The sequence below is a fragment of the Eretmochelys imbricata genome, chromosome 5, assembly GCF_965152235.1.
Source record: "Eretmochelys imbricata isolate rEreImb1 chromosome 5, rEreImb1.hap1, whole genome shotgun sequence".
Classification (NCBI taxonomy): domain Eukaryota; kingdom Metazoa; phylum Chordata; order Testudines; family Cheloniidae; genus Eretmochelys; species Eretmochelys imbricata.
In genome coordinates, this window is record NC_135576.1 from 13,640,943 (window position 1) to 13,653,158 (window position 12,216).

The following is a 12,216-nucleotide window of genomic DNA, read 5'->3' on the forward strand; positions in this document are numbered from 1 at the left end:
AATGTTATTTGTTTACTGCCAACTCCTAAATGGTCTTGGAATTTTTGAAAGTAAATAAAATATTGATATTGGAAACTGTTGACAATACATTTCAAGATAGTTTTATCCCTTATTTTGGTATTAGAGCAGATAAATCCATCATATAATTGTGGACTAGGTAAGTAGGGAAAAAGTTATTTTTAGTCTAAACCACAGTTGCCTCCACCAGAGCAGAGATGTAACACAGTTACTGATTTAAGAAAAGGAGTACTTGTGGCACCTTAGAGACTAACAAATTTATTTGAGCATAAGCTTTCATGAGCTACAGCTCACTTGCTGTAGCTGACGAAAGCTTATGCTCAAATAAATTTGTTAGTCTCTAAGGTGCCACAAGTACTCCTTTTCTTTTTGCAAATACAGACTAACACAGCTGCTACTCTGAAACGAGTTACTGATTTGTTATCCTAGTCTTCCCCCCCCAACCCCATGGTTGTATAGTTCCCAGCTCTGTATGTCCAATTCACATCACGCACTATACAGTTATTTCTCCGTAACAACTTGGTATTAGAATCACTGTAATCAAATTGGCTGTCAGCAGTTATTAGCCATATTGCAGGTATTGACATGATCTTTGAACTTCTATTTTTCAAACAATTTTACGGTAGATATGCAATTATTCTCCCACTATACAGTATAATACATCTGCTAAAATTAGCACACTCAGAATTCTCAAGTTGACTGCCAAAAAAAAAAAAAAAAGTGTCACCTCAAATTCTCACTCCCTTCAGTGAAAGCGGAAAATCTCCAAAAACTGAACATGAAAAAAAATGGATTTGAGATAAATATACATATCCAGCCATCCAGAAATGACTTTCAAACTGTCAAAAGGACATATACATTTTAAATCCTTTGACATATTTCCCTCCTTCAGGTCCAATCATGCTCCCTATGAAGTCAAATTTTTAAGGTTTATTTTTGGGCCTGGGATGGAGATTTAAAGAAAACATTGGGGCTTTAAAAAAATTAGCTTACATTAACAGTATAATTAAGAGTCTTGCAATGTATTTGAAATTTAGAAAAATATAAGAAAATAATAAAATTTTAATATTAAAAAGAAAAATGCTTTATTGGCTTAACATGCTCTTGGAGGTCAGACTGTTTATATACCAAATGCAACAAAGAAATGTTATAGCATTGTGAAATTCTTACTTTAGGTTTAGGGAACAAAACTTTTTGCTGATAGTATTTATGGAATCCATTGTGACTAACAGAATTTAAACCAAAATGTAATGTGGAAACTCTTTTGATCAAGGATTAAAGAAAAGGCTATGTCTTGCAGTATGCTTTCCATTTCTCTTATTGCTGCTTGTGTGCATTCCTGAAAATTAATCAAGGCAAAATCTGCAGTCAAGCATGTCTAGAAACAACTCATGCTTAATGTGGAAATTCTAAAGACTAGATTTTGCTATTGCATATTGGTATCAATGTCACAACCCCCAAGTTAAATGGAGAGTCAATGCACCTCAGATACGTCTTGTAAGTAGAAAAATATGTACACTGCACTGATGTACGAAACTTGTGCTTTTGAAGAAAAATATTGCTAACACTGATTTTACTGCAAGTGATTAAACACTCTCATTAACAGAGCATCCCACTTAGAGCTGCATTCTGCTTTCCCTTTAAGTCAACAGTAGTTTTGGATGTGTAAGGAATGCAGGATCAAGTCCCTATTTCATAATTTACTTCCTGATCCTGCAAACAGATCCATCAGAACAGACCTTATGTTTCTATGGATTCCCATTAAAATCAACAGGAACCTGTACAGGCATAAGCATCTACTCTTGTGGATCTATTTGCAAGATCATGCCTTAGTAATTTCCAGTAAATATTTCCATTTACAAGTTATACCTAATGTAGGTTCCAAAAAGTTGTTTTCATTTTTTGTTTGTTCTCTAGACACTGCAAAACTATAGCCTAGTTACCAGTGTGTTTTTCACACTACTGATCTGATATGGGCTATTGATGGTGTTTTTATGATTTAGTTTTAATTTCTAGTCTCTCTTACATATAACCACCATCACCCTTTTTAAACACGGATGCAAGCTTCAGATGTAAAAATCAAATCTCTTCCAGCTATGACTTCATGCTTTGTCAAAGTTGCACCCGATCAGCTTCTTTCCTTTTTCTTTGTGGGGGAGGGGAGAGGGTGTTGCAGCGGGCAGGAGAAAGTTTGAAGGAAGTTCTGTTGGACCATGTTTAAGTTTTAAAACAGGAAAAATAGTCTGGGAACTTCAAGTGGTTTTTCCTGTGCTTTTATAATTCAAGTGTGTTTTTGCAAAAACAAGATTTTGAAGGTCAATAGATCCAAATAATATAGACAGGAAAGTTTCACCCATTTAAAAAGAAGTTGAAATCAAAGTAGTTCTTCCTTTTCCTAAGTAGTAGTTACTATTCAAAAACTAGTCATGGTTGTTTCAATTCAAGCTTTAAGTGTAGCAGGTGAACAGTGGCTGAGCTTTCCAAAGTAATCTAGGGAATTTAGGTATTTTCCACTGAAATTAATGGAAAGCACGTCTACATCCACTACTCCACTTGGAAAAAAACTCAACCAAGTAGTACTTGAATCTCTACATTCTTTTTCCCAACTCATCTTTTACTCTGCAGACTGCTAATAGTGCTGCTAATGCACTTACATACCACCTTTCAGCCAAAGATCTCAAGACTGTCACAGGCAATGAGTAGGGCCTTATCAAATTCACAGTCCATTCTAGTCAATATCATGGCCACAGAATTTGAAAATTAGTCAATTTCACATTTTCAGATGTTTACATCTGAAATTTCAGGGTGTTGTAACCGTGGAGGTCCCGACCCAAAAGGGAGTCATGGGGGAAGGTGGCAAAGCGTGTGTGTGTGTGTGTGTGTGTAAGTACGAGAAGGCATGATCCATGGGATTGCCATCCTCACTTCTCTGCTGCCTTCAGAGCTAGGTTCTGAAGGCAGCAGCCCTGGAGCTTCCTGCAGTCACAGGAGGTTACTGGAGGTGGAGGTAAGTCTGACCTCCCCCATACTGCTGGGGGTGCCCCAGGGGCTCCTAGCTGCTAGTCCCAGCCAGGCTGGGGAGGGACAGGACTTGCTCTTCCCTGCCCAGCCCCGGAGCTTCCTGCAGCTGGGGTAGGTAGCCCGAGGTGGGTCTGATCTCCCTGCCCAGAGCAGCTGTGCAGGGGAAGATTAAGTCTCGTCTATTCCCAGTCCAGGGGTGGACTAGCAGCAGGAGCCACGGCCCGGTAGGAGCCCCTGGCTGGGGTGCCCCCATCACTGCCCCTCCCCTGCAATAGCTAGATTTCATGGTCTGTGACATGTTTCATGGCCATGAATTTGGAAGGGCCCTAGCAATGAGAGTTTACGTGATTTGGCCAAGGTGGCTCAGCAACACTGTGACAGACTCATGAACAGAACAAGGCCTCCTCATTCTAGTTCTCTACTCTACACTCATGTAACAAAAATTATGTTAGCAAGATTAACTCAAAAATAAGTATGTGCACTGAAATAAATGGAGCTATTCTTGTTTACACCATCTGATTATCTGGCCCTAATAGGGAGGGCAAGAAAAACAATGCAATGTATAGCTAATGAGGAAATGCAGAAATTAAGCACTAGGTTTTCAAAGCTGCATGCATCCCAGTGCATGGTATTGTAAACCATAATTGCATGCTTGTGTTGGATGCCCACAAATCTCTGAAAACGTGGCCCTACATGCTCACCACTCAGGTATTAAGGAGCAACCCCATAGCTTTTTTACCCTATGAAATGGATTATCTCACTTTTTTCCCCCCGTTAACATTCTTTAAATATCGCTTGTGTGAATTACTGGATTTTAAAAATCTAGAGTATTACAATTCATCTCCCCCCCCCGCCCCGCAAATTTAATATCTAAGGTACCAAACCTGTAACACAAAATCCGTTCAAATCAGTGGGATACTTGTGTGCAGGGACTGCAGGATGAAGTCCCAAGTGTTACAGATTATCTTCCATCTACAATTAATCAGTTATTTTATTAAACTGAATGAATGGAATGTTCTAAACAATGTTGAGATCTCTCCATCATATAGTTACAGACAACTGTTCACTGTCTAGTCACAGCTGCATTCCACCACTCAAGTTTTATCAAGAATTACACATTGGCTTTGGGTTAGAAATCATAAACCCAGAGCCCTTGATGCAAGTAATACATGACAAAAACTGAAAGATGTGCACAATGGGACATAAGATAAACAAAATTCATCCACTTTATAATATGCTGTTTCCTTCCTAGCTAGCAATTGAGAACCCATGCTTTAAAATGCATTATTATACTGGATAAAATTAAATGGGTTAAGTGCAGTGGTTTTAATTTTATACTTGAACAACTAATGTTACACAGTATGGCAATAGTACAGTTTACTGTAGATATACAAAAACGTTTTGTATACCTGCACATCCTATTACCATTTTCTTCCTCTATTTCTTAATACTAAGGACACATATAGCACTTTACATGTTGTAAACATTGTACGAATACTAACTAATCCTCACAATATTCTCGTTAAGTAGGCAACTATTCTCCCCATTTTACAAAGTGTGGAAATGGATGCAGAAAAGTTAAGTATCTTGTCTATGGCTGCACAAGGATTCTGTTGTGGAACTGAAGTTTAAAACTCAGAAGTTTGAGACTTCCGAACTTGCATGCACTCCTCTCAGCCACTGTGTCTTTTGAGTAGGATATTATTAGTCCCTTGCTCTGTTCACTGATTAGATGAGTCTCAGCAAGTATTACCCAGTCAGAAAGCAGATGTAGTTATTAAAATGAGATGCTACTTACTTTCCATTGTTTACAAGCCCTAACGAAACCTGATGTGGATTCAAACTTCTTTTTAGGTACAGAAATGTGGATCCACTTGAATTTCTTTCTGCTGGCACATTCTTCTTTCCTTCCAAATGGCATGACAGGTTCCCAATGTCACACCTAATTTGTTTCCTAATATAAAAGGAATGAACATGTATATTCTTGTTCACCTAAAACTTTTCTATTGTCCACACAGATGGAAGTCTTCCTTCTAAAAACACAAAATATTAAGAGATAAGCACAAATGTGTGCTTCTTTCAACCTAAACCTTAGAGTTCCTCAGATTGCCACAATGCTTTTAAAAGAAATACCATTATACACTATGCAGTTAAACCATCTTGATCAATATTCACCTTATCTTTCCACAATGTTAAGGTCTGTGAGCGGTAAGGCTTACTTTGGATGTTTTTGGTAACAACTTTTCTCAAGACTTTCTTGAAACTACGTTCAGAGCATTGTTTTGCTCAGGAACGACAATGACCATTTGTATGAGAGACAACAAAAGCTTATACTTTAATGCAATAGTCTTTATACAAATACACCAAAGTATAATAAAAAGCATTCAATTTTACAAAACAAATAGAGTACCGTGACAATCCGTGACACCCCTCCAAAAAAATTGGGAATATGGTGGCTACAAGATCTCCTGGTTTTCTTTAACTACAATGAAAGGCTTACTGCCCCCAACCTTTTGGTAATGGTTCCCCACACAGTTTGTTAATACCACAATCATAAAACACAACATAAAAATGCCTTTTCACCCCAGAAAGCTGAGCACACTGCCTCTACAGCATTCTCACACTCTATTGGCCTAAAAAACCCCAGAATCAAGCTTGAAGCCTGAACTCTGATCTGCTGCTTCTAAACTGCCAGTGACCTTACTTATAAAAATTGAGCTTTCCAAGCTGCCCTAATGTCCCTTCACAAGACAGGTAGAGACCACATATTGAGGTGAACAGCTTGCTCAGCATCAGTGTAGCAAGTAACTCTGCCACAGACAATACTGTAGATTAATCCACAAAACAGTAATTTAGGGAGGAAATTTTTGGAGGTTTATCCATAAAAGCAGTTTGAGAAGACGACATTCTCCTCCTTGACTGTGGGGCATGCAGGAGTGGCTGTCAAAAAGAAACTGTCTAAAAGAAAAGGATATCTGTGAATTGAATTTCTGTAATTCAGATCACTAATCCAAACAGGTGAGCTTCATGCTCCGTCTTTTAAACTGTGATCTATCAATGGGAATAAAGGCCTTAATGGCTAGACATGCACTGCATTGCACTCTCTCCAGCAGCAACATAGGATCACAAAAAGGGCTCATAAACCACCACCTTCCCTGTGCTAAACAGACATCAAGATAGTCTCTGGACTAGAGGATCCAGATCACAGACAGCCCAGTTTACAAATAAGATAAATAGAAATTGAAACATCAGAGCCATCACTTTGGACCAACAGTCACTATCTAGCATTACCCTACAACTCTTACAAAGAGAGGGCAATCCAGGGGTTAGGCACTAGCCTGGAACTGAAGAGACCCAGGTCTCTACTCCTCTACAAACTTCTTGTGTGACCTTGGGCAAGTCATTACGACCTAAATGCCTCTAAAAATATGAACATAAGTCACATAGGCCTTGCATTGCTGAGTGAGTAAGGAGCCTAAGTCTCACTGAAGTTAATGGTACTTAGGTCTTGCAATGTTGAGCAGAGCAATGCTGAAATACTTTTTAAAAATCTGGTTTCAGAGTAGCAGCCGTGTTAGTCTGTATTCGCAAAAAGAAAAGGAGCACTTGTGGCACCTTAGAGACAAACAAATTTGTCTCTAAGGTGCCACAAGTAGTCCTTTTCTTTTTAAAAATCTGTGCCTGAGTCTTTCTGGCCCCACTGTCTTATCTGTAAAATGGGGGTAACAACATTTCCGCTCAGAGGAAGTGTTCTGAAAATATCTACATTGAGGATTGAGAGTCACTGAGGTGCCTCGACAATGGGGATTTTTTTTTTCCCCTAGCAATATATCTTATCTAAACCAATAACTGAGGCAGAAATATAAACTGGGTATGAGGATAAGGGAAAGCATAGTTTTCCTAATCAAATCCTACCCTCATCATGGAAGTTGGAGGCTCCTATAATTTACAATGAATGTGATCCTGCCCCTATTCTCCACTGCAATGGTTTTCAAACTTTTTAAACTGTGTACCCTGCTTTCCAAATAATGCAGTCTACTGTGTACCCCCATTAGAGATAGGGTCGCCATATACCTATGAAAAGGGGGGGGGGGGGGAGAAGAGAGATACGGTCTGTAAGGGATAACATCATGCGTGTCTGCCAATACAGGATTTTTCTCACATGCCTCAATGAAATCTTACGTACCACTAAAGGGTATGCGTATCCCAGTTTGAAAACCACTGCTCTCCTGGATCATTTAATTCACCAGACTAGTAATAATATAAAGCTTTCTTGGATCATACAGCCCTCTATCAGCCATAGCAAGGGACAATCTACATAGATGTGTATAGTTTATTAATGCACCATACAAATCACATCCCTCAAAGGGCTTACAGTTAAAGCTACTTTAGCTATGCTCCTGCACAGTAGTAATATGCTTAAAGACCACATATAACTTACTTCCTGCTATCTGGCGTTATGAGGAGATAAAAATAGAGGGGAAGATAAAGCAGCACAACCAACAATCAAATTGTAGAAGGGGAGAATTTACAGAAGTTTCTATCTATAGAAGTATGGAGAAGGAAGAGTCCCTTCCAGATAATTTAAGCCGTGTCAAAACCTACATCGTCTAGTGAAGAAATTCAGGATGTCCACCTCTACACTGGACATTTCAGATGTATATTTCTAATTCATTCGGAATGTAATTAGGGGCTAGATGGAATGAACTTTATGGGAACCTTTTATCTTATACCTCCTTTGAGACAACACCCATTTTGCTATATCCTCCTTTCTATTGCAAACTGCAAGTGAGCTAAAACAAGAGACTGAAGTTCCCTGGTGTAGAGTTTGCAGGGAGACAAGACCATCAATAGTAGGACATGGGAAGGGGGGTTGGAACACCAAACAAGCAAACCCAAAAAAGCCAACAAAACAAAACCACACCTATATTGCCTGGAAAAAAAAAAAAAAAAAGAGAAAAAAGAAAAAATCTTACTAAATCAATTCAGAAAGAAAGCTCATATTCAGGAAGACCAACCTCTGCTCTTCCCTCAAATCCTATCTGGATTAGGAAAATTCCCCACCAGGCCTGTGACCAATTTGTTTGAACCAATGTGAGCACTGGCGGGAGCCCTAACACAGGCAGAGCTCTGGCAACTGCCAGCGTTTCCCACATGTTAGTTAAGCCTGGTGAAAAGGAGCCTACCTACTAGAGTCTTCTCTACACCAGGGCTCCCACTGGTGCTAGCACTGGGGTTCATGTTAATTGGTGACAGCAGAAATCCCTACCGTAGACAAAGTTTAAGAGTGGTTTTGCAAACCTACACATAGAACTCCCACTGCAAGCATGGCACTCTTGCAGACTTGGGCTGTATTTACTAAAAATAAGAATATGAAGGAAAATGTCATATACCAAAAAAAGATGTTTGCAGATGCTTTAAGGAAATTAAAAAGATATTAAAAAAAAGCAGATGTAGTCAGCTCTTTGTATTAGACTTTTAACAGATATTTCAAAGGAAGAAATGTGCTTGATGTTGAAAGTGTTTATAGGAGTTCAATGTAACGGTGTAAAAAGATATCGAGTGAAAAAGGGTAGATGGAATAGTTCTGCCACAAAAAAATACACAAATGCAAGGGCTATGGAAATTGGTATACTGTTCACAAATTCATTCAATATATTTGGATGGCAAATTTAACCTCTCAAATCTGATTTTAAAAATCAGTTTGAGAGTCCTCCTAGCCCCCAATTAATACAAAATGATACACATTTCTGTGAAACAGAGAAAAAAGGTACCATATGTGACTGCATAATTGTCTCCTTTCAGATCTCAATTACAAATCATCTTACTTAGTAGGCAGAAATTTTCTATACTAGTGTAAACTGGATGTAATCATAAGGATTATTTCAAGATGTCGGAAAACAATCTCAACATGAAAATGGAAACCAGGATTTGCAAGTTTTCCACTCCTCTACCTCTAAAAAAAGTCAGACAATAGAAAGCATTTTTCTTGAAGTCAAAGAACATACAGGTGAGGACTACAAGGTCATTGAGATGTGCTAATGAAAGATAGTGTGTGTGTGCGCACAAAGCACCTTAACTTGAGGCCTGCATTCATCTCTAACTTCAAGTCACATTTAAAAGACAGCTTAAGTGTTCTCCCTTTTTAGATTAAAAAAAAAAAGCCACATTTACAATGAAGTGTGTGTGTGAAAGGGGGGGGTCCTCTCCTCTCCCCCACCTAACTTTGGCAAATAACAATTCGAGAGATCAATGCCCGGGCATGCAATCACAGAAAGCTCCAAATCTGGGGAGCAAGGGCAGGACACCTCCACTTGGACTGCCCCCGCCCCCCATCCCCGTTTGGGAATTATGAATTAACCTGGGCCCTCAGCAGTGTGCGAGCACTCGGGGGGGGTGGGGGCCGCACACCCTGAGGCGGCAGATTGGGAAGGAGACGCGGTGGGGGGGGGGGGAGATCCGGGCTAGTGGGTCAAGACCCTGAGGGGCTGGAAGGACGCGGGGGAGGGAAGACCCTGGTGGGGGCTGGCAGATGAGGTGGTGACCCCCAAAAGGCCAGTGGGAGCGGGCGGGGGGGGGGGTAGACTCTATATCAGTGACCGGCCCCGGCTCAGGGATCCAGCCCGAGCTGTGGGCGCGGGGAGGCCGGCGCTCGGGGTAGCGACGAGTTTTGTCCTCACCCTCAGCGCCTCGAAATCCGCCATTTTCTACCCGCTGCCGCCGCCGGGCGCCGCCGCAGCCGCCACCATCCTGCACCCTCTGTGCGCTCCCCACGTGACGGGGCGGGCTCCGCAGCCCATCCGGCCCCGCTGCGCACGGGGGCGGGGCGGGCGCTCGGCCACGGGCCCCTCAGGGGGTGGGGAGAAGGGGTGGTTCCGTGCCCAGGCCATCGCCACCCCACAGCATCCCTATACCCCCTCCGACAGCACCCCCTCCCCACAGCACCCCATGCACCCCCACCCGACAGCATCCCCCTGCCCCCTCACACCCACCCGACAGCATCCCCGCCCCACAGCACCCCCACCCGACAGCATCCCCCTGCCCCCTCACACCCACCCGACAGCATGCCCGCCCCACAGCACCCGCACCCGACAGCATCCCCCGCCCGACAGCACCCCATGGCCCCTCACACCCCACCTACTGCATCCCCGCCCCACAGCACGGCATGCACTCCCACCCGACAGCATCCCCCTGCCCCCTCACACCCCACCCGACAGCATCCCTGCCCCACAGCACCCCATGCACCCCCACGCGACAGCATCCCCCTGCCCCCTCACACCCACCCCACAGCACCCCATGCACCCCCACCCGACAGCATCCCCATCCCCCACACCCCACCTACTGCATCCCCACCCGACAGCATCCCCGCCCCACAGCACCCCCACCCGACAGCATCCCCCGCCCCACAGCACCCCACCTACTGCATCCCCACCCGACAGCATCCCCGCCCCACAGCATCCCCGCCCCACAGCACCCCATGCACCCCCACCCGACAGCATCCCCCTGCCCCCTCACACCCCACTCGACAGCATCCCCCGCCCGACAGCACCCCATGGCCCCTCACACCCCACCTACTGCATCCCCGCCCCACAGCACGGCATGCACTCCCACCCGACAGCATCCCCCTGCCCCCTCACACCCCACCCGACAGCATCCCTGCCCCACAGCACCCCATGCACCCCCACGCGACAGCATCCCCCTGCCCCCTCACACCCACCCCACAGCACCCCATGCACCCCCACCCGACAGCATCCCCATCCCCCACACCCCACCTACTGCATCCCCACCCGACAGCATCCCCGCCCCACAGCACCCCCACCCGACAGCATCCCCAGCCCCACAGCACCCCACCTACTGCACCCCCACCCGACAGCATCCCCGCCCCACAGCACCCCCGCCCCACAGCACCCCATGCACCCCCACCCGACAGCATCCCCCTGCCCCCTCACACCCACCCGACAGCATCCCCGCCCCACAGCACCCCCACCCGACAGCACCCCATGGCCCCTCACACCCCACCTACTGCATCCCCGCCCCACAGCACGGCATGCACTCCCACCCGACAGCATCCCCCTGCCCCCCACACCCCACCCGACAGCATCCCTGCCCCACAGCACCCCATGCACCCCCACGCGACAGCATCCCCCTGCCCCGTCACACCCGCCCCACAGCACCCCATGCACCCCCACCCGACAGCATCCCCCTCCCCCACACCCCACCTACTGCATCCCCACCCGACAGCATCCCCGCCCCACAGCACCCCATGCCCCCTCACACCCCACTTACTGCATCCCCGCCCCACAGCACCGCATGCACCCCCACCCGACAGCATCCCCCGCCCGACAGCATCCCATGCACCCCCACCCGACAGCATCCCCCTGCCCCCTCACACCCCACCTACTGCATCCCCGCCCCACAGCACTGCATGCACCCCCACCCAACAGCATCCCTCTTCCCGACAGCATCCACCTGCTCCCTCACACCCCACCTGACTGCATCCCTGCCCCCACAGCACCCCCGTACCTGGCAGCACCCCACGCCCTCCCCACACCTGACAGTGTCCCTTCCCCACAGCACCCCTCACCCACCGACAGCACCCCCATGCCCTCCCCACTACACCCGCTCCCCCACAGCACCCCCATGCCTAACAGTGTCCCTTCCCCACAGCATCCCCCACCTTCACCCACAGACAGCACCCCAATGTCCTCCCCACTGCACCCCTATAATCCCCCCTCCTCACTACACTCCTTTCCACACAGCATCCTCATGACTCACACATTCCCCCCCCGCATGGCTTCCTAGCTGTAAGAAGAGTAAGACAATGGAACAGACTGCCTAGAGAGGTTGTGAAAGCTCCTTCACTGGAGGTTTTCAAAAAGGAGGCTGGAGAGCCATCTGGCTTGGGAGGGGGTTAGACTAGATGACCCTGGTGGTCCCCTTCTAATCCTGTGATTCTAGGGCAGCATCACCATATCACACATTCCACCCAGTACCTGACAGTATCCCATGCCCATGGCATCACAGTCCGTCCCCCCCATATCCTCCCCACAGCATCACAATGTCCCCCATCTCTCCCTGGCCTGACACCATATACCCCACATACTTCCCCACAGCCTGTGTTCCCCACTATGTCCCCCCCAGCCGGCACTGTTCTCCCTACAACATATCCTCCCTACA

General features: G+C 45.7%; 1 protein-coding gene across 7 annotated transcripts in view; it reads right to left on the reverse strand.

Moving 5' to 3' along the window:
* The window catches only part of PIAS2 (protein inhibitor of activated STAT 2), a 56,979-nt gene extending 47,164 nt beyond the window's left edge, over positions 1–9,815 (reverse strand). For 5 of the 7 annotated variants that reach the window (XM_077816651.1, XM_077816645.1, XM_077816652.1 and 2 more), the window contains exons 1-2: positions 9,720–9,789; positions 4,838–4,993 (exon numbers count right to left, since the gene is read on the reverse strand). In XM_077816651.1, coding sequence (XP_077672777.1) covers positions 4,838–4,960 — 123 coding nt within the window. In that variant the 5' untranslated portion in view covers positions 4,961–4,993; positions 9,720–9,789. Of the gene's footprint in view, positions 1–4,837; positions 5,073–9,719 lie in introns of all 7 variants that reach the window. The other 2 variants (XM_077816647.1, XM_077816650.1) reach the window with 2 other exon arrangements.
* Between the last annotated feature and the right edge of the window lie 2,401 nt (positions 9,816–12,216).